Genomic DNA, 21,415 nt, shown 5'->3' on the forward strand with positions numbered 1-21,415 from the left:
GCCCTTATGTGCTAGGGAAGGGGAGCATGTCTCATCCCAAGGTGAGGTTAAGGCAAAGTCTGTTCCTGCAGTGACAATCCAGAGATACGGCTCACATGAGGCCCATCCTGCAAGCTCTGCGCTTGTCCCTCACCTCAGAGCTGAAGGGAAAGGCAGGAGAGGCTGCTGCTTCTCCAGCCAGAAACCCACCGCAGGACCACAGAGCTTACAGGCGACACCAGGGCTACACAGCGCCGTTCACTCACACATAATTCTGGTAAGTGCTTTTCAGTCCCTTGTTGCCAGACAGGAGTAAAGGCTTGAATACTCACTTCAACTACATTTTTTACAAAAGAAAAGGTTTTAAAAAAATCACCAACTTCAAACAGAAACAGCGCTGGAACCCAAGGGGTTGGCGTGAGCTGTATAGCGACTGTGGCCGGGGAGCTCAGCCCCACCTGCTGGCAGGCACCGCCTGAGGCAGGGGTTTGGGGTCATGCTTTTGGGGCACAAACCCCTCTGCTGCAGAGGCTGGGGACTCATCTAAATTACACCTCCACGTCTCACGCTCCCTGCTATAATACACTAATGAGCAATGAGTGTCAGATAAAAATTTACTGATATTCCCAAAATGCGTATTTCATTTTATATCATGATCAAGCTCTCAACAGCAGCCAACTACTTGTACAGGCACAAGAACCACATTAAGTCAGTATTACAAGAACACTTTCAAAGGCCACGGGACAAATTCTTTCCTCAGCCCACAGGAACAGTTCCTCACTGAATTTAGGCTGTCGTTAGACTTCAATAACTGCAACGTGCTCCTGGGCATGCTCTTCATATGGCCCCTTCCACACAACATTGTTCAGACAGAAGACCCACTGAACCCTACAGCTTGATCTGCAGTAGGGGTTTTGCTCCAAAGGTTTCTTTCCTTCTACTGCTTCTGCACCGCCTGTTCTTTCAATTGGTTGACGAGCTCTTCAGCATACACCTTAAAGAGCGGAACAGGGTCCTGAAACAAAGCAGAGAACAAACCACCTAAAAGGAGCGAACGTGAGCAGCAGCAAGGGGTGAAGTGTTACAGTGAGCCCACAGAGCCAGCGCTGCAGGAGTGCTAACAGCTAGAACCAGAGGAAGATGTGACCGGGTCTTTTTCAGCAGCTGAATGAGACAGCCTCCTACCCTACTCCTCCAGACAGAGCTGCTGCAGAGCTCTGTAACCCTGCCTCAAAGATGCCAGGCACCTGTGTGGGACATTCACCAGCTTTCCCAGTTCTGCCTGTGAACTAGGATCATCAGTAGCTCCCAGAGATCCCTTCTAAAAATGCTTCCCTCCCTCCTCACGTTCCCCTCAACCAGAGCTGCACTGAAGCACACCGGCAGAACACACCCCTTGAAGAAGCTGGAGCCCCACAGGGCTCAGGGCCCAGCACTGCCTTGTGCAGTCAGTGCTCCTGACCTTTCCTTTCCTGCTGTAGCCACAAATGGGAGCCAAGAGATCTGGGGGAAACATGACTAAGAGATCTCACCACCCCAGGAAGCCCTTCTGCCCCAGCAGCTGTCCGCTACACACTCCGTGTGTTGCTTCTAACAGTGAGCTGCAGCAACAGAGGGTCACAAACCGAGTGAGCCCTGAGCTTGTATCCACATGTCCCAAAGCGCAAGTGTAGCGGACAGCAACCAAAGGCAAATGTGTTCATGCAACAGGGCACAAGTTATGAGCCATCCCCTTAAATCTCTCTTCACTGATCAGGGGATCTGGTTTACGATGCACTGTAACTCAGCCCCAGGTTTGGGGCACCCAAATTTAACCAGGTTCACATGGCTACTCAGGAGTTTCAGAGCACCACTTGGTCGCTCAGATCAGCTGGACACACAGCCTGAAGCAGCTGAGACACCTTGGTGCTAAGCAATGACTCAGGAACTCACCTTTTTTTCTAAGAGCCTCTGTTTTTCTATTGCTTCTTCTAAACTTAACCCAACCCATTCAGCTTCCTCTTCTGGGATCACAAATTCCTGTGATAAAAGAAAGAGCAGGTGGTACAGTCTTTCCAGGTGACTGAGATGCAAATCCAACTCACACAAAGATGCAATCCAGTAGGAACATTACTGCAGACAAATCTTAAAACACTGTTCCCTCATTTCTGGCAACCAAAGTCCACTTCCCTCCTCTCCTTTTCCCTTAGCAAGGGTCCTGCTTTCTCTGATCAGTCGCGTTCGCTGCTGTACCTCTCCTTTGTGTAGTCCCGGGGCTGTTTCTCAGCACAATTCCACAGACCGTGGATGCTGGTGGTGTTTCTATGCTGGCAGCTGTCACCAGCTGCACAAAACTAAAATGCACGCAGGCAGTCTGGGCTCCTCGCTGCACCATCGGTACAAATTCTCGCTGCTGTCAGGAGTGCCAGCTCCTACCAGTGCTTATTGCAGACCCCCAGTGACCTTGTTCATAGCAAAATACAGGCTTTTATCTTCCTAAAGAATCAGTACAGCGATTATCAGCCCACAGAGAAACAAGGAAAACCTGACAAACGATGTTTAGATCTTCTCCACCCATACCCTTAACCCTAAACATGAACGTTGGCTTGCGCTGCGACAGGGCGATTAGAGCGTTATCAGTCTGGACAACCAGCAAAGATCGCTGCAGACACCAGGGCAGGAACTGCAGGTCAGGCACCCACCTGGTACTTATTATAGATGGCTTCTCTTCTGGCTGGATCATCAGGGTGCAGTTTCGGATCCCGCCGTGCAAGTCTCAGCAGCATTGTTCGTTTCAAATCCATCCCAAGCTTCGAGCACATATCGGCTTTTGGAGTCTGGAGAAATAAAGTCTGATGTTAAATTGCACCAAGAGACCTGCTGCTAGAGAACACGCAAGTCTGTCAGCACACAGATGACACCGACGGTTTACCCACATACTGTAAAGGCTTCTCAGGACACACATTTGATGACAGTTTTCACCTTTAACACCAAGTTCTCCAGTCAAGGGGGCACTAAAGGCTGGAAGTTTTACACAATCTGCACTAACACATTAGAAGGAGCAGAAACCCGCAAGCCCCTGAGCAAGAGCAGCGTGGGCGCATACCTGCCCCGCTCAGGCTGCTGTGTGGTGAGCCCCACCGGGTGCAGGGCCTTACCTTCAGGATGTAGAAGTCGAAGCCGTAGGCCTCGTCGATGAGGTCCAGCGTCCGCATGGTGACGGTGATGGTCAGCGTGGCGTCAAGGATCTCGCTGTAGAACTGCCGGTCGAAGAGCTGCGGCTTCCACGTCTTGGGCAGCCTGGTGGAGAGCTGGGCAGAGACCGACGCTCAGGGCCCGGGCAGCGGCTGAGGCTGCACCAGGGGCCGGGCAGTGGCCTCCGCACGGCAGGGGGAAGGCGGAGGCCGCTGCTGGCGGGCCCCGGTCGCTCGCCCGCCCCCCCCCCCCGGGGTAAGGAAAGGCTCACCTTGTCGTTCCGCGCATATCGGAAGCCGCGGATCCAGCCCTCGCCGCCCCAGAGCCCCTCGTGGGCGGCGGGCGGCAGGTACACCGGCACCGGCACGTCCTGCACGCGCTCCCGCTCCCCGGTGCGCGGGTTGCGCCGGTAGCGCACACCCAGAGGCCGCCAGTGCACGGGGGTGGGCGGCGTGTCGTCCCGCAGCGACGCCAGGTAGTGCTCCGGCAGCCGCGCACAGATGCCCTCCCGCAGCCGCAGGGCGGGCCAGAGCCGCGGCGCGTACCGGTGCAGCGGCATCGCCCTCCCGCCGCTCGCACCGACACGACAGCTCGCTTCCGCTCCCAGCGGCCACCGCGGCCGGAAGTGGAGCCGGAACCGCCCTCCCATTGGCTGGCGCGGAACGGGAGGCGGGGACGACGGCGGCCGGCAAGAGCCGCACCACACCCGCGTTTGACCCGCCCGGCGCTCACCGGTATTAACGGCACCACCGCGGGTTTGCCCCCAAATACCATCACCTTTATTAAATTATAAAACTGTAAGCTTTAAAATTTACCGTATAAAATAATCACAGGTATTAACAGCAAAGAAAAACAAAACAAAACAACCCACAGACCTTTTTTTTTTTTTTTTTAACCCAGACACAGGAATTCGCTGATTTTACCCAAAATAATTAACACCCCACCCCACCCCCACCCGGGCGCCTGACACAACCTTGTGCCAGAGCCAACAGTCATGGGGATGAGGGGGGGGGGGAGGGAGGGAAGCAGAATTTCAAGGATCAAACACAAAATTAAACAGTGGCGTTGGGGGGGATTTCTCGCCCTGAAGCTTCTCCCGCCTCGCGGAGCGGAGAGCAGCTGGGCGAGGAATTATTGCTTTCTCTGGATACCGGCAGCACCGGGGCCAGGCCGGTGGCCTGGGGTGGAGGGCACGGCTGTGAAGGAGCGGCGGCGGCCTCCTGCCGCAAGGCCGGGGTGCCATGCCGCTGTGCAAACCGAGAGAGAGGAAGGGGGGGAAAGTGCCTAAAAGTGATCAAAGTTGGAGGAAGGCCCCATGGCCCCCACGTCCCCCGCTGCCGGCAGCGGCAAAAGGAAAGGCGGGGGACGTGGGGGACGTCAGCGGTGGGTGCAGGCGAGCGGCCTCGGCTCATCCTGCCTCTGCTTACCCAGCGGGAGCCTGCCGAGGGCGGGGAGGGAGAGGGATAAAGTGCAGAGCTGAGCAGAAGGCTGGGCGCTTTACAAAGCAAAGAAATAACCCCGTTTCCTACAAGCTAGGAGACAAATCCTTCATTAATAGCTCTTTCCTGAGGGGCTCCGTGGAGAGGCTCCACACCAGACCGACGACAGCTGGAATAAGCCAGCAAGGAACGATGTATTTGAGCCCTTATCTACAGAATAAGGATGGGCAAAGGCAACTTGCCTGGTTGACAGGTTTCTGCCCTTGCTTTCTGATGCCTGCGTGCCCTATAGTAAGGCCAAGGTGAGACAGACGCTGCAAAGGAGACCGTAGCCATCCGGGGAGCCCATGGCGATGCTCTGGGCTGGGGTGGGACACTGCTGGTGGCCTCAGATCGGCTGCAACCCTGCAGCACATCCAGCCTCCATGGTACAGCAGGCTGGAGGAGCAGTTCAGACACCACCTTGGACCACCTACGCTGCCCAGGCAGAGCCACACACATGCTGAACCCATGAAAGGGAGGAAGACGGTGAATACCTGAACAGAGAGAGGAAGGGGACAGTGCAGCAGCCTGGCTCCTTCCAGATGAGCTAAGAGGACTAAAGTTAAACTTAGACTAAACTCTGCACTGCTGTGCGTTTCACAGCTCTGGGTGAGATGATGCTGATGCCTCTTGCATGTCCCCACATGGTTTTTTTTTTTTCACATTCCTGCTAAGCCTGGTCCTGAATCCAGGGCCCAAGTCTCAGCCCTGTTCTTGCCCCCCAGAATCAGGACCAGGTAAAGAGCAGTCCTGCCTGTTTCACGGGGAGAGAGGCTCCAGACCCCTGTGGAGCTGGCAGCCAAGGGCTTAGCGCATGCCAAGATCAGCTCTCTCCCTCCCCATCAGCACCAAGGGCACATGGCAGCATTTGCCCCCTGGATCAGAAGAAACCCATTCTTCTCTTGGGTTCTAATGCTGATTGCAGGATGGTAGGGGAAATCTCTGTCCCACAGCCCTCTGCTAGGATAGAGTTTGCAGGGAAGAGCCCAGCAGCCAAAGCCCTGGCTCCAGCTCAGCATGGGCTAAGCCCAAGCTTGATGAATGCAGCAGAAGGGGAGGAAGGGTTGGCAATTTCCCCCAGGGCCATGGGGAGGCGGGGGACAGGCTATTGCTTGACCTAGAACCATGAAGAGCCTGCCCCATTGCAGCAGAAAAGCAGAGGTGGCCTCAACCTTGCCTTCACAAGACAAGCCCACCATCTTCACCGTTAAACCTGGTCCATACTGCACTCTCCCGGCCAGTGAATGAGCACGTAAGGGGATTGCCGACGTGCGAGAGCAGGGCAGCCGAGGCAAAGAACAACCTCACCAGCCCTCCATCTCTGCCACCGGGAGCCGAGCAGTTCAGGTCACAGCATAGAGCTCCTCACGGTCGTTCTGGCAGATCTGATAGCGACAAGTGAGCTTCTGTGACCAGGCCCAGGGCTTCTTATGCTTGTCCCGAGGAGGAAGCAGGAAAGCAACGCTGGAAGCCACCAGCACGTGCCAGATGCTGTGGGTGTAGTAATAGTTCTCATTGGTTTCCATGAATGCATATACTGAGATGGCGATGAAAGCCAAGGTGATCCCTGGGAGGAGGTAGAAAACCCAGCGCTTCCACGAGGAGGGGTAGCAGTGTCTGCGCTTCACTCCATGGTAAACCTGGAGGGGTGAGAGCACAGAAGGGTTGAGCAGCCAAACAGAAGCTTAGGCAGCGCTGCCTGACCCAGGAGCATCTGCCAACCTCACAGCAAGAGGGTGAGCCTGCTGCCCCTCAGAAATTCAGCCTCCCCCCTTCTTGGGCCCATCTCTTGCGTGCAAGAGCAAGAGCTGTAGCATCAAAGCCCAGCATGCAGAGGGCAGTGGTAATGCCACAGCTTCTGCCCAGGGCACGGGCAACAGCCAGCCACGCTGGGACAACACCGCAGCCACAGGTGTGCGCTCAACTGGAGCTGCAGCAGCGGGACTGTGCTGAGAGCCGTAACCGGGGGATTTCTCAGCTACTGGAGGGATGGAAGGCCCTGAGCCCCCTCCACCTGGGTATTTCAAGGAGATCAGCCCCTACTTGTAGATGGGCTGGAGTCTGGGGTCTGCTCTGCCACCATTGTTCCCCGGAGGGGAGCAAAGGGCAGCAGGTCCTGCCTGGCTGCCCTTACTTACCCACGCTGCAATCATGATGACGAGGGCAAAGAGGCAGGGACCCATCATGTTCCACACCCCTCTGCGGTCCAGCTGCAGGGACATGGCAATTAACAGGGTCCCCAAGACGAAAAGGACCTGGGAATGAGACACCACCACTACTGTCAGCAGCTCATCTGCTGCCAGAGCACAGGCAGCCATGCCAGAGGCAGGGAGGACCTCACCTCCTGGCCACCCAGCCCTGCAAGCATGCAGGACTTGGGAGCAACACCTTCAGAAGGAGAAACCAGAGGACCCACAAACCTTTCCCACAAATCTCAGTCCCTCAGGCCCAGTCCCTACAAGCACGCAGGTTCATGACCCAAACTCCTGGGACAAAACAACCCACTGGTTTAAAAATGAGGGTGGCACTGGGTGACAAACAGGCTTTGTCGCCAGGCTGGGCTGTGTCATTAAAATACAGCCATAAAGGAGGTCAGCATGGCCACCCGTGGCTCGGCTGGCTCAGGTCTGGCCCTGCCGCACGGGGTTACCCGACACTCACGTATTTCAGGATCTTCTTCACCCGGGACATGCACAGAATCGTCACCCAGATGGACACCACAGAGCCCAGAAAGTCACAGTACTGTAGTGTGTCGTAGTCCATAATGCACATCACTGCGACACCTGGCTGGTCACACGCGTGGTAGAACTAGAACCGGGGACAAAAGCAAAGGCCAGCATGAATCCAGCAGCACCACAGGGCTTTCTAGGAAGGAGAGGCAAGAGAGGGCTCAGCCCGTGGCAGGCAGGATTCCTCCTGGCAGTGCCTCCAGGAAGCTCCACCAAACCACTGTGGCATTACAGAAAGCAGGTGAGAGCAGCCATCAACCTGCACCCTCTCAGCAGCAGCCGAGAGCTCGGAGAACAGCACCCATCAAGTGCGCAATGCTCCAACCCCACCTCAGCTCCCTGGGGTCCCACCCCCAAATACGAGCACCCACAGTGTGGGTGGAAGAGCCCAGTGAAAATAACACTCCTCCCAAGCTCTGAAGTGGCAGGACATGTCCACGGAGGTGTTTGTCCAATGATCCTAGAAGCTCTTTGTGGAGCTCCAGGATGGGCTGCTCCACCAAGGACTTCAGTCCGATGCAGCATCCTTGATGCTCTGGGGGAGCTGGCAGGGGACCTGACAAAAGGCAATCCCTACCGTGGAGAAGAACATGGTGTAAGTGTAGACGGAGGCCTCCACCAGGTAGTAGCGATAAACAGCAACCGCTATTGCCGGCAGGAACATGAGGTTGCTCAGGGTGAGCAGGAGGGTGGCCAGGTTCTGTGCACCAACAGACTGCGCCTTAGTATCATCTGTGCAGCTCCACCCGCCCCAACCTGTGGAGCAGAGAGAGGCTTGTGTGGATCTCACATGCCCTGCCTTGTCCTCCTGCACCACCCAGCAGGAGGCTGGGACTCCTCAGAAGAAGCAGTCACCACCCCGGACTATCCCTGAGCCTCCTCTGCCTTGCTCCATCAGCCACTCACACTCCTGTTCTCAGGATGGTCTCATTACTCATCGCATGCTCTGCTGTGGAAAGTCTTGGGGAACCCCAGCAGAGCCCTGCGTCTCTCTGAGGACATCCCCCAGGTAGTTCCCACGCAGCAGAGGCCATCCTACATACAGCATGGGTCTGACCAGGCCGGTACTTTTCATCCCTACAGTAACTCAACACACATGCTACTTGCTGGTGGTACATCAAACATTCGAGGCTCAGATGCTTCAGGTGATGGTGTAAGCTGGGTGCGAGATCCCTACAGACCCCAGGAACCAGGGCGGGGCATGATCCACAGCACTGAGGACTGTCCCACCTCCTGTCACAGCAGGGCAGACTGCAAAGCCAGCTCAGGTTGCTCTGGGCCTTGCCCAGCTGAGTTTTGAACATCTCCAAGGATGAAGACCTGGATACTATGCAAAGCTGAACAACTCTGACAGTGGTGAATTTGTCTTCTTCAATTTAGCTGGAAGTTGCCTTGCTGCAGCCTATGGCTGTGGCCTCTTGCCCTACCCCTGTGCTCCTCCAGGGTCCCTGTAACCCCTGTGGGCAGGTTCAATTCGATCCCCCTCCAACTTGTCTTCTCCAGGGTGAGCAAACCCACTGCCTCAGCCCACGGTGACATCCAGGTCTGCGCAGGACAGTGGGAGCGAAAATTTCCTGGAGGACAGCGCATGACTCAGGGCACAATTCTCAGCCTGCTGCCTGAGCTGAGACAGTCACCTGCTTTTTTTTTCTGTTTTGTTTTTTTTTTTTTTTTAATTTAAATTATTTTAATTCAAGATTAGGATGCCCATGCCCTCCTTTTGGGGAAAGGAGGTCAGTCACAGGGCAGCCTGGGTATGCGCAGGCACTCCACGGTCAAGGAGCAGAGTCACAAGTAGCATCCATCCCATGACAGCGCCACCAGAAACCACGCCGGCAGCTCTGCCCCTTCTGCCGGCTCCCTGCCAGGCGCAGCCCAGGGAAGGCTGCTCTCTCCACTTAATTTCTGGGTCACGAATATGCAGATGGGGCATTTTGCTCCCAGTGATTCAGCAGAAAGCTGTCCTCAGCCTGATTCCCCGGTTCCCTCGGGGGTGCCCTGTGCTTCCCAGAACCTGGCACCCCTCGGGGAAATTAGGATGCTGTTCTCCATCTCGCTCCTCACCCACCAGCAGCACTGCAGCAGGGGCGTCCTGGCTCGGGTCCAAAGCAGCAGCGAACCCCATTTTGCCTCGTCCTTCTGCCGAGAACAGGTATGCGGACCCACCCAGGCACCGCGCCACAGAGCTATCATCTTCCCTACGCCACTGACTCCCGCCTAGTCTTCTCATCTCATTAACATAATTAGCAGCTGACACAGATGTTCCTCCTCCAGGGGCACCTTGGAGTCTAAGGGCTGGCCTGCGTGGTGGCTCTTGGCAGGGGACAGAGCACCATGGCAAAGCACAGACAGGGACGGCAGCTCAGCCTCATCGCATCCCGTACCAGGACCCCACGCAACAAACTCCCTGAAAGGCACAGGCTCCGACGCAGGCATTTTCAGGCAGCCCTGATGGCGCCCTGATCTCTCTGGGGATGCTCAGAAGCACCTCTCCAAGCCCTGGGGGACTCCAAGCTGCAAGTGAAACTCCAAGCTGTCCTCAGCCCGATTCCCTATTTCCCCTGGGCTGCTCTGTGCTTCCCAGAACCTGGCACCCCTTGGGGAAGTCAGGATGCTCCCAAAGAGGCCACCACGTATGCCGAAGGCTCTTTGGGCAGGCACTGTGACACCAGGCTGCTCCCGCCATCCACGGCAGACCCCAGGTTCCCCTACCCAAACTGCACCACTGGGAAATGTGGCCTCCCCTTGGGAAGGATGGCAAAGCTTCCCAGAAAAAGGCACTCACCAGCCTTGCAGCTGCAGCCAGCGTAGAGGTAGCCATGTCTTCTCAGGAGGCTGCACTGTCCGTACGGCCCACAGTCATTGAAGCAGGGGGTGAGGTATGCGAAGACGGTCACTTTGGCTTCTGCGGCATTACATTCGCTGCAGGGAGGGCGGGTTGCGTTGGTACCCCGCTCCTTCGGGGCAGCCTTGTGCTCAGGGAGCACTCTGCTCCGGAGGGTCAGGCCACGCTCGTGCATGCAAGCTCCCCACTGTTTTGGGATCTGCTCCATCCCTCCCAAGAGCTAGGAGCAAAGTTGGCTCCCTCTCCACTCGGACTGCCAAACCGATGTGCCAGGTGGGACACAGCTCTCCCTAGACCCCTACAGCAGAGCCCGGTACACAGGATCAGCATCACCAGCGCTGTTTTACAGCCCGTGCTCAGCCCCTTACGCCAGGAACCAGCAGGAGGGCAAACCGCAGGAGCATGGGCACAGCTGCCTGCATCTCAGAGACCCCTCAAAGGAGTAACAGAGGCATTTTCATTCACCAATTTATCACCTCAAAATCCATCTGGGGAAGGGGAAGCTCATCCAGGCAGGCTCTGCCACCGCAGCCTGGACGAGATGTGCCAGCTCAGCACCAGACAAGCTGCTTGGGTGCTCACAAGAGAGTAAGTCAGCACTGCCACACACCTCTTTTCCCCTCTGCAGCCACAGTTCAACTGCTACCAGGTGAGAGGAGCCCACAGCACGGCGGTGAGGACAGGGGCTCGGTTTTGCTCAGGCCAGCCAAGGGCAGCGGGACGCGGAGGTAGAGTGCTCCGAACCGGCCCCGAGGTGGGACGACACACCAGACTCACCCCTGGCCCTTCGGGCAGATGAGCTGCAGGGAGAGGAACCAGTCATCCGTCTGCGGGTACAGGACAATCAGCATTGCTTCTGTGGAGGATGCGCTCACGCTCAGAGGGTAGCCCTGGAAAAAAGCTGACAGAAAAGAGGGTGCTGTGACGTGCCAAGATTAGGGGAGAAGGGCCCACAGCAATCCCAGCCTGCGACCAATTGCACAGGAATCAGACGCTCCCGTGGCTCCTTGCTCCCATCCTCAGGAGGCACCAGACAGATGGAGAGGACCTTTGCTCCCAAGACCCTTGTTTTTTCTTTAAATCTCAGCTCTCAGGGTACTTAGAACAGCCCGTTTGCTTGGGCAGTCCTCCAGGGCAGAGCTTAGCTTCTCTACACACCAGCAATGCCTTCACCGTCCCCAAACCTCCTGCCAACAAGGCTGGAAGAGCCCCAGCTGGTAACCAGACCTTCCTTTGGCAGAGGCTAACTCCTGGTGCCACACTGGCACCTGCACCCCAGCACGCGGGGCACGTGCCAGCACGAAGACCTCATGAGGGTTCGTGCCAAGCTCAGCTTCTCTGGGACACCCCCCTAAAGCCCCGAGTCAGTTAACAGCTCACGAGGTCTAAAAGCAAAGCCCTGAGCCGGCGTAGCTGAGCTGGCGGCGGGTGCCAGCGCCTCTCATACCTGTGCTGCAGTTGTGCGTGGCATTGAGGGACAGCACCGGCGAAGCAGCAGTCACGCACGCCACCACGGTGGCGTTGGCCAGGCTCACGGACGTCTGTGCAAACAGAGCGGTGTCCCACGTCAGAGCGCCCCGATGCCACCCCCTCCCCCCCCAACCCGCACAATTCGTCTCCCACGCTGCCCGCGGTACACGGGAGCGGCAGGTGACAATAAATCCTGCAGATCAAGGTCACCCATGAATTCTGCAGCAATTTGTGGGCAAACCCGTGTCCATCTCACCCTGCACTGCCACCGGGTTACACGCCGGCTGAAAGGCAAGAGAGCCTCCCAGGGGACCACGCGGGGGAACTGCCCCAAAGCTGGGACACTCAGACATCGCTTCAGCATGAGCACAGGGTGGCAGAAGTCAGAGGCAGCAGGACATCAGGGCTGAGCCCCGCTCCAGCCCTCAGGAAATGCCATAGGGCCAATTTTGGGGTGTCACCGGGAGCCTGGGAATCAGCGCCTTGGGCAGGAACATCCTCGTGTTTCCCTGCTCGGTCTCCTCTCCTGGTGGCAAGGCGCCAGGCTCCCATGGAGAAGATGGCATTGCAGCTGCTTGCCATTTTGTCTCCTCTGCGTCACTGCCACCGCACGCCAGCAAGCTGTGGCATTTGAAGTGGAGCTGGCAGGTGGGACATGCTGGAAGCGGCTAAAACAGGCTCAGAGTGTTTTGTGACAACAAAAAGAAAGAGGAATAGTCCCACCGGTACCTATAACCCCTGGACTTTGCTGACAAACCGGCCCAGGACCAGGGACGAAGCCCCGTGAAGGGGAGACAACCCCATCAACCAGCCTCCGCACCTTGTTAAGCAGGAGACTGACCACGAGGGAACCCCCGCTGTCCATGCCAGTGTTCAGGTTGAGGAGGAGGAGGGTCGGGGAGAGGGAGTTCACAGGCACGCTGGGACCGTTCAAGAGCCTGTAGCGCACGGACACCACATCCAGGTCTTCACGAACGACAGGCTGGTTCTGCAGACAGAAGCTCCTCTGGTTGGACGCATTGTGTGAAGCCTGTCCAGTCGACAGAGCGGGGCTCCCCGCTGCTCCTGCGCTACCTGGTCTGGGACCAGTTTGGCTCTGGTTCAGGCTGCTGAAGTTAAGGAACGAACTGGTACTGCCTGGTCTGCAAGCTGTAAAGCAGAAAAAAAGAGAGGAATCAGCACGGCCAGGACTAGCACCTCATCCAGGCAGGGCCCCAGCAGCTCCAGACCTTCCAGTGACAGCACAAACTGGGGGTATTTCAGCTGGTTCATGCACTGCAGTGTTGGCTGCAGCCCCTGAAAGGCACCGTTTGCAGGGGGAACTCTTGCATCAGCGTCCACAAGTTGGGACGCTGATGGACGGCAGACAGTGGTGCAGTGGGCGGAAGCGCCCTGGAGCTGCAGGGAAGGGGAGGGAGAACAGAAGACGGGATAACACGCAGCATCGTAACACATCAACGTACCCAGGGAGCATTCACTAGCCAGTGGCAGAGCACAGCACTTACCTGTCCCACAACCACAGGCTGCATAAAAGTCTCTACCAGTTCCCCAGATGTGAGCAGACAAGTCCGAGCAGAAGAGAGAAGCTAACCCAAAGTAGCTACGGGCACAAACCATCATAACATCAGGGCAGATGGAGCTGAATGTGACACTTGGGAGTCCCACTGCTGGAGCCTGTCCATCGCTCCCAGAGACTCTAGCGCTCTCCTCTTAACACCTCGGCTGCCAGCACCCGGCCCTCCAGCACAGGGGAAGAGGCTTTGCTTTGAGGAGGCGATGGCAGAACCCCCAGCAGAAGAAAACTTTACAAATGTACCTAGTTGGTGAGCTTCCAAGAGTTAAACAGAGATTATGGTCACATAATAAGAGGATGCAAAGGTGCCTATCACAGTCAGAAGGACCTCGTGACCTCCTGAGTCTCAAAGTGTCACCTGAAATGGGGACATCCCCTCACTATGGCCCAAGCCATCACCCCAAGTAAACCTCTGTGAGATGGTTTCCTGTCTGTAGCCGGCTTATGGTCAGTCGAGAGTCAACATATCATTAGACTCTGGTGCATCTATCCAAAACTATTTTCCCCACCAGATTTTAAGCCAGCCACGGCTTCTCAAACAGCCTTTGGAAAATACCATTGCTTCAGAGACCCTGAACTTCTCGGTCATTTCCAAAACAGGCGGGTTTTGGGTGAACACTGGAACCTTCACTTTTGACCCCAAAGCAACAACTAGGTCTCATCCCCCAAAGTTATGCCCAGACAACCAGTATGCTGGGGGACACTGGCCACTACAGCCAGCCACCCAAAGGCCAGGAGAGACACAGCAGACACAAAGTTCTCTCTGGTCCTTCCCACAGGGCTAGGGAAGGTGGAAGCCCACCTGTGAAAGAAGCCAGCATCTCCAGTGACACACTGGCGTTGGCAGCGCCGAGACTCTCCACCATGATCTGCAGCCACTTCTCCCAGGGGGGCGAACCCAGGGCCAGGCTGCAGTTCACCTTCCCCGTGCAGGTGACGATCCTCTGGAAAGATTGGGGCAGCGTGATGGATCCCAGCACTGCCCGCACGGCGCAGGCTTTTTTCTCGCTTGTCACACAGTTTCGCAGCTCAAACCGCAGCCCTGCAGTGTGCTTGGGAACGAAGACCCTGCGGGAGGAGGGACCAGCGGTTTCAGAGCTGCTGCTCTCAACACAAGCCAACCATGACCCACCGCGGACCCTGGGGCTTTCCGGCAAGAACTGGACTGCCCTGCTTGGTGTTGGGAAAATCCTTCTCGAGGGAAACATCTCAAAGAACTAAAATTCCCGCAGCTGAACCTCTACGACCACCTAGGAAGAGCTGGGTAAGGGCACTCGTGTGCTCCCCGTGCAAACCCCAGCACTGCTGCGGGGAGCTTGGCAAACAGGTTTGGAGACCCCCCAGCTCCAGCCCCCCGTGGGAACACCAGTGGCTTCCCCAAAGCAGCACCCGTGGGAAATCCCACCCTCCCAGAGTCTTTCTCGCTCACTTGACGTGCAGTGGCTTCGCAGGCGAGACGACAATTTGTGGCATAGCAACACCAGGCTCCAGGACAGGCATATCGGTGAGTCTGAGCACAAACATATCTGCCTGGAACATATAGGGGCACGGAGTGGAGAAACCCTGCGGGAGGGGAGAGCAGACGGGTCAGCTGTGGTGAGACAATCCGGGCAGAGTACGACAGCAGAGACCCTCCCCAGGACCCTCACCTTCACTTCAATCCTGCCCGCAGCCTCAGGGAGATGGGCAGCGATGAACCAGTCTCCGGCAGCAGGGGTGGTGACGTTCACAAAGGTGGTGTTCTGCACAGCACTGCTCAGAGTGATGCTTATGCTGTAGGAAGGACGGACGGTCGCATTTGCAGGAAAACGAGTGCCCAGCGGATTAATTACAGGAGGGGCTCCGTAGCGAAAGTGCCTGTGAGAGAAACCATAATGTGAATAAACCGAGGGACGTAAAGACGCTGGCAAGACAAACTGGGGTACAAACTCGTCAGTGGACACCCAGGTTGGCCTGGGATTGGAGAAGGAGCAGGCTGGAAAAACCCCACATTTTCAAGTGGACCACAAGAGCCATCATTTTCATCTGGTGAGGACTGGCTGTTATTAGCTTATCCGGGATTTATTTAGAGATTGGTTTAACTTGGCTGCTTATTAAGATAAGGATTTACATGGTTCCGTCCAGCCTGAAAGCAAATTTCCACACTTACTAAGGTTAAGCCCCAGCCACAAGACTACTCCTTTTTTCTAACCATCAGCAAATTCCCCATATAGGCTAAATCGTCAAGGAAGAGCTCTCATTTTCTAGCTAAGACCTGCATCTTCCCTATTTCCTCGTTCAAGGAGGGGTGGGCCGACAGACTGAAAAGATGCTCCCCAAGGAGGGCCCACGTGACCGACTTCGGCACACCGGCATGTCCGCTTTTCCGATAAGCAGCCCAACATTCGAAGTAGCAGAAAAGCAGGCAGCGAAGTAATACACGGGATATTTAATTGGGCAGCTAATTCGGCATTTAATTTGCTCACTTTTGGACTGCTAGAGCATTGCAACAGAACAATGGACACAGCGGGTCCAGCCAGCAAACGTGACAGGTGATGTGTTATTAACCCGTTTGAGCTCGGCTGGTCTGGTCTTCATTTCTCAGGGCATGGTTTCGCCGCTGCCTTGTTCCTCACACCCCCAAAACTATTGGAAACCTTTCTGGGAAGCAGAAAGTAGGAAGATCATCCGTGCCAAGCTGCTATGGAGCAACCGGACCACCGGTCCGCGCCCAGGACGGACCAGAGAAGTGCAAGCCAAGCAGCTTCCGTCACTCCCGAGACCTCTGTGGAGCGGGTGCCAGAGACCCACGTGTCTCCACCGCCACAACGTGCTCAGGAAACTTGGGACCCTCCCAAGATACAGCTCAAAGTCTTGCAAGTTTTTTTTTACCTCAAATCCCCCAGCAACTCAAGTACTGCTTTAAGCAGCATTTCTTTCACTGGCATTGAGTTTGCAACCTTCTCCTGCTCTTGGGTCTGCAGGGCTCGGCACTCCTACCTCTGCTCCACACACAGCCCACGCCCCTCACAAAGTGTTCCCAGTCTCTTCAGTTCCTCTGTACTGGGGAATTTGTCTACCTCCAGTCGGTTTGGGTCCTCCCGAGCCCCGTGTAGGCCTGCCACATCCCGTGGTACCATGCGCAGGAGCCTGCCAGGCACAGAAAGGCCTTTGCTCATGAGCAGCACCACCAGCCTCACTGTGAAGCTCTCTCCAGTGTTTCTAAGGTGTCTCTTAGACACTACATCTGATAGACAGCCCCAGATCCGCTGGTAACGTGAACATGAAATGCTCCTACAGGTTTAAACACAGATTTAGTGCTAGGATAGTAAGAAACTATGGCTGCTGCAACTGGGGAACAGATGCCCAGCCTCCTACAACCAACCAACCCCACCATGAGCAACACGGACAGGAGGAGGACAGGAAGCCCCTGTGGGGAAGCGCTGGCACAGGGACATACGTACACTGTGATCTCCATGTTGGTGCACTCAGGTCCTTTCCCCCGGGATGCTTGCAGGAGCCAGCGAAGCAGCACAGTGTCTTCTGGCACGTGGAAGTGGAAGAGCTTGGCGTTCCCATACCAGCTGTAGAAGGACAGCTTCTGTGCGCTCTGAGAGAAGTACTCGGAGACATATAGGGAATCTGAAAGGGAGAGAGCACCACAGTTGCTGGGGGGGCTGCTGGGGGCAGGCTGCAGTGCTACCCCCACCCACAGAAGCTCACAGGAGTTCTAAGGCTGCTGGAGAGGAACCCTTTGTGTCCCTGACTTCTCATCCCAGTCCCACTAGTAGATATGTGGCAATCCACGTTGTTCCTCCAGCCAGAACTGCCCACAGCCCTGCTACAAACCCCTCACCCGCAGCCAGAGAGCACTAAAAGATGCCTTAACTACGCTCTGCGAGATGTGCTCTGAAGATGACACATCACCGGAGACACTGAGGAGGAAAAGCTTAGGAGGAAAAGTTGATGGCGCACGAAAAAGCGATGGAGGAGGCAGCAGCAAACCCTGGGGCAAATGGTGCTGACAGATGGGAGCAGGTACCGCAGGGGTGCTCCGGGCTCCAGCAGCGGTTTACGGTGCCAACAGGCAAGAGCTGTGCCCTCGTCGGTCTCTGCTGACTGCACAGGCTGATGTTATCGGTCTTACCCGGCTCAGGACGCACGTACCGCCCAACACGCCGCTTCCCACAACACGCAACGTGATGGAAACGCACATGCTGCAAACCTAACTCTGCTTTCAGATGTACCTTCCAAAGTCTGACGATTTTCCTACTGGGAAGAAAAGCTGCTGGCATAGCGAGAACAGCCCTAGGGTAGGCTGGAAGATCATGAAAGAGGATGATGGCTACTCAGTCAAAGTGCCATCAGGGCTAGTTAGATCCTCCATCCGTCCCTCTGCCCAGCTATGCCTGGGCGATCTCACCTGCAAAACTATATATTAGTGTTATCGTCAGCAAGAAACCAGCCAGGCTGCAACTCGGGGATGGCAAAGAAACACCACACCAGGGCTGGGAACGTGGCAAAACTGCCCTGAGACAGCAGAGCCGAGGCCACGCTGCCCGCCCGAAAACAAGGTTCGTAACACTCAGCGAGGGGTAGAAGATGATGTCTTCACATCTCTGCCGAGGCCTCCCAGATGCTCCTTTTCTACTCCGGAATTCCCTGGAGTGGGGAGAAACCGTGGCGCCTTTCAGACGCAGATTCCTCCTTTCTACCAGAGAACAAAGCAGCGAGCGTGGTTGAACTTGCCTTCCTCCAGCGCCGCACGGGGACGCATTGTGCGGAAACACAGAGGACCCAACTGAGTTTAAACGAGACGCCAAAGAAAGAGGAAAACAGTCCTCGGGCAGGACCAGAGCCTTGGGATGTACTTTGTGCCAAACGGAACCTAATCCTAGCAGGAACTACGATTCATGCCCCAAAGCAGGACGCACACCGGCGCGCACCCACGGCGCTGCAAAGAGACGGGAACAGTAATCATGGGTTTAATTCCCTGGCAAGTCACCAAGCCAAAGCCTCCGGGCACCCTGCAAACCCATCAGGGAAAGGAGGAAACAGGAAAGCGAGAAATACCAGCCACACAAGCCGACCGGAGGATTCGCTGGAGGAGGAAGAGCGTGGCCGCCTCGCCTCGCCGCAGGGGCTGCCCCGGCTGTGCGCCCACAGGCTCCAGCCACGGGGGCAGCGCCCGAACACACGGGGACAGGCGAGCCTCCAGCAGGACAACGAGAAGCCCACGGCCCCTGGGCAGAGCCGCCCCGCTGCCGTCCCCACGCTGGGGTTACGCTGCTCTCCGGGCCAGCGAGGAGCAGAGACCAAAAAAGGGGCTTTACAAGCAAACGCTCCCGGGCTGCAACGCCAGCGCCGTGCGTGGGCTACCAGAGACAAGAGCTGGCTGCCGTCCCCTACAAGCCCAGTTACGTTTCACACACAGGAGCTACAGAAGGGAATGGTCTTTAATCGGCAGCGCCTATACCGCCAGCCGCCTTCCGCGAGCACATGGTGTGTTCATTTCTGGAGATGTTTGGGCTCAGGAGAAGGGCAGACATGGACACAAAGCGTGATAAGAGCTGGCCCTGCTCAACGCAACAGGTCCCATCAGACAACCTGCATGGGGAAAAGCCCTTCTGCCTTGACATAAGCTGCTCCAACCCCACCGACCGTCAGGCTCTGCACAGCCAACAGCCACGGTCACCACCCATCCAGCACGTCCTCACGAAGCCGAAGCACAATTTGTGTGGTTTTGGGGTAAGAGAGGGCAGGCAGGCTGCAAAATTAAAAACTCAAGCGATCAGCCGTGCTATTTATGAAGGACTGGTCAATTATACGGAGCGAGCTCAGGCACAAGTACCGGGTCGAAGGCAGGCAGGCAGACCTGCCAGCAGGTCAGCACCAGCCGCGGCTGTACCAAGAAGACGCCGGCGCGGACAAAGTCCACTCGCAAACAGGTTCTCGTGGCACCGGCCGGCCAAGCCCCCGCTCGCAGGCTTCGCCACGCACCCGAGAGCTGCACCCAGAGACTGAGTAACCCTCCACCCGGGCTGACAAGGAAATACCACAGGCAGATAAACTGAGTATCAGCAGAGAAAAGCCAGAAAGACAGGTCACCGCAGGCGAGGCGTGCGCTCCGGCAGCCCATTTGCATCGAGAGCGCGTACTCTAGTATTTGCTGCGCTCTGTACGTGTCTGTCCCCATCCATTCAGTACGCTCCGCGCCAGCACGGCGACACCTGGAAAGTCCCACTCGGCTCCCCCACGATGTCAAACAACCCTTTCAACTGAGCAAGGGAGTTGTCGCATGGATGTTGTTTCCATCCTCTCCCATAAAGATTTCACGTAAGCAGATTTCAAACGTATCATGCAAAAACCAAGTGTTTTTAAGACAAGAAACAAAACGCGGCAGAATCACGGATGCAGAGAGGAGACGCGTTATTTGAATTTCAGCATAAAGAGCCACCTGCAAGAGCTCGGATGTGTTTGTCCAAAGATGATCTCATGGTAATTTTAGGAAATGATAGCTTGACTGCTGCTTTCAGGGCTTCCCATCAAAAGGATGAAGCCCTCATTTCCAAAGCAGATGCTGCATAAAGCTATACAGATAGCGATCAGTCTGACTCTGGACAAGACGTAGAAGGATGTTTGGCCATTTATAACGTAACAGAAACCCTATTCCTCTAGCCCAGGTCAAAAATACATCTTTAAATGTTGCAGAAAGATAAATCCTCGCTCCTTTGGGGAGGTGCTGATCTTCACCAGCTCCCAGACCTAACCCTGCAGAGGCATTCCCCCAGCCGCCGGGACGGCGCCGAGGCAGCCCAACCACCACACCTGAAGCACAGGGTAGCTCTCCAGGGCTGGGAACCCAGCTAGCAGGATGCCAGAGGAGGGTGAGCCTGGGGCAAAAGGCCATCTTCCCCCATCGGCTCCCCGGAGCGGCCTCCACGCTTCGCAGGCTATGAGGAAGTGATAACCACCATCGACAACGGATAGCCACCGCCGGAGCACAAGCCTACCTCCGCGACGGGGCGAAGCAGGCAAACAATGTCACCTCCCCAGTCCCTTCCACCACTGCACCCGCTGGCTGACCCTCCGGAGGGGGAGGCACGGTCCCCGGGGACCCCAGACCCCCCAGCACCACCACGAAGAGCAGCCCACTGCTCTGCCGAAACCCCACTGCACTGGAAGTAAAGTACCCTGAAAACAAAGCAAAACCAGGCGAAACTGCCACCGCCGCCGCAAATACAGCAGAAACCCCTCTGGGTCCGGGCCCGACCTCGTGCTGCTCCGCAGAGCCAAACACCAGTGCTGCTCCACCAGAGACGGTCCATAGAGCCCCCGAGCAGCCAAATCACTTGGGAAATCATGGAGCTACCTCAAAGCCACCCCTGGCAGGAGCTGTGGGACTCGGACCAGCTCCGGGGGCTGTGCAGCAGACAAGCCCCCGCTCGCTTTCATGTAACCCGGTTGGTTTTCCACCAGTGCCTCTGCACCCCCCAGGATCCCGCCGGCTCCCACAGTGGGTAGCAAAGCCCCCCAGCCTGGCTCGCCCCTCTCTCCCAGCCCTGATCCCCACGGAGCATCCTCAAACTGCCCCCGAGCATGGCCAAACTGCATCTGAGCCCTCCCAAGCATCCCCAAATTGCCCCCAAGCATCCCCGAGCATCCCCAAACTGCTCCTGAGCCCTCCTGAACATCCCCAGACTGCCCCCCAGCATGCCCGAGCATCCCCAAACTGCATCTGAGCCATCTCGAGCATCCCCAATCTGCCCCCGAGCATCCCCAAACTGCCCCCCGAGCATCCCCAATCTGCCCCCGAGCATCCCCAAACTGCCCCCCGAGCATCCCCAAACTGCCCCCCGAGCATCCCCAAACTGCCCCCCGAGCATCCCCAAACTGCCCCCCGAGCATCCCCAAGCATCGCCAAACTACCCCCAAGACCCCAAGCATCCCCAAACTGCATCTGAGCCCTCTCAAGCATCCCCAAACTGTCCCCGAGCCTCCGAGCATCCCCGAACTGCCCCCGAGCCCCCCCCAAACTGCCCCTGAGTCCCCCCCCCCTCCGCCCCGATCCCGTCCGGGGCTCACCGGGGCCGGTGCGGTTGCCGCGGCCGGCGGGGAGCGCCAGGAGCTGCAGCAGGAGCAGCAGCAGCAGCCGCAGCGGCGGCGGAGCGGCTCCCCGCGCCAT

At 56.8% G+C, this 21,415-nt stretch overlaps 2 protein-coding genes across 2 annotated transcripts; both read right to left on the reverse strand.

Annotated features, from left to right (window-relative positions):
* Positions 1-579: 579 nt before the first annotated feature.
* On the reverse strand, positions 580-3,756 carry MRPL28 (mitochondrial ribosomal protein L28). Its single transcript, XM_082490799.1, has 5 exons — positions 3,425-3,756; positions 3,117-3,269; positions 2,661-2,795; positions 1,912-1,998; positions 580-994 (listed from the first exon to the last, which is right to left on the reverse strand). The coding sequence occupies exons 1-5, from the start codon at positions 3,710-3,712 to the stop codon at positions 917-919; spliced, it is 741 nt and encodes a 246-aa protein (XP_082346925.1). The 5' UTR covers positions 3,713-3,756; the 3' UTR covers positions 580-916.
* Positions 3,757-5,898: 2,142 nt separating this feature from the next.
* Positions 5,899-21,415, reverse strand: PGAP6 (post-GPI attachment to proteins 6; the record flags this gene model as incomplete). Its single annotated transcript, XM_082490349.1, has 13 exons — positions 5,899-6,274; positions 6,773-6,889; positions 7,296-7,442; positions 7,941-8,119; positions 10,149-10,285; positions 10,986-11,109; positions 11,656-11,749; positions 12,499-12,827; positions 14,054-14,319; positions 14,681-14,814; positions 14,901-15,108; positions 16,695-16,872; positions 21,316-21,415. The coding sequence occupies 13 exons, from the start codon at positions 21,413-21,415 to the stop codon at positions 5,978-5,980; spliced, it is 2,310 nt and encodes a 769-aa protein (XP_082346475.1). The 3' UTR covers positions 5,899-5,977.

Source organism: Vanellus vanellus (assembly GCF_965231255.1).
Source record: "Vanellus vanellus genome assembly, chromosome: 14".
In the NCBI taxonomy this organism is placed as follows: Eukaryota; Metazoa; Chordata; class Aves; order Charadriiformes; family Charadriidae; genus Vanellus; species Vanellus vanellus.

Excerpts from the sequence above, each read along its gene's own strand:
- MRPL28 (XM_082490799.1), bottom strand. The coding sequence starts at position 3,712 with ATGCCGCTGCACCGGTACGCGCCGCGGCTCTGGCCCGCCCTGCGGCTG. Across the intron at positions 2,796-3,116 it reads TCGACTTCTACATCCTGAAG|ACTCCAAAAGCCGATATGTG; the intron begins GTAAGGCCCTGC and ends TTATTTCTCCAG. Across the intron at positions 1,999-2,660 it reads CCATCTATAATAAGTACCAG|GAATTTGTGATCCCAGAAGA; the intron begins GTGGGTGCCTGA and ends CTTTTATCACAG.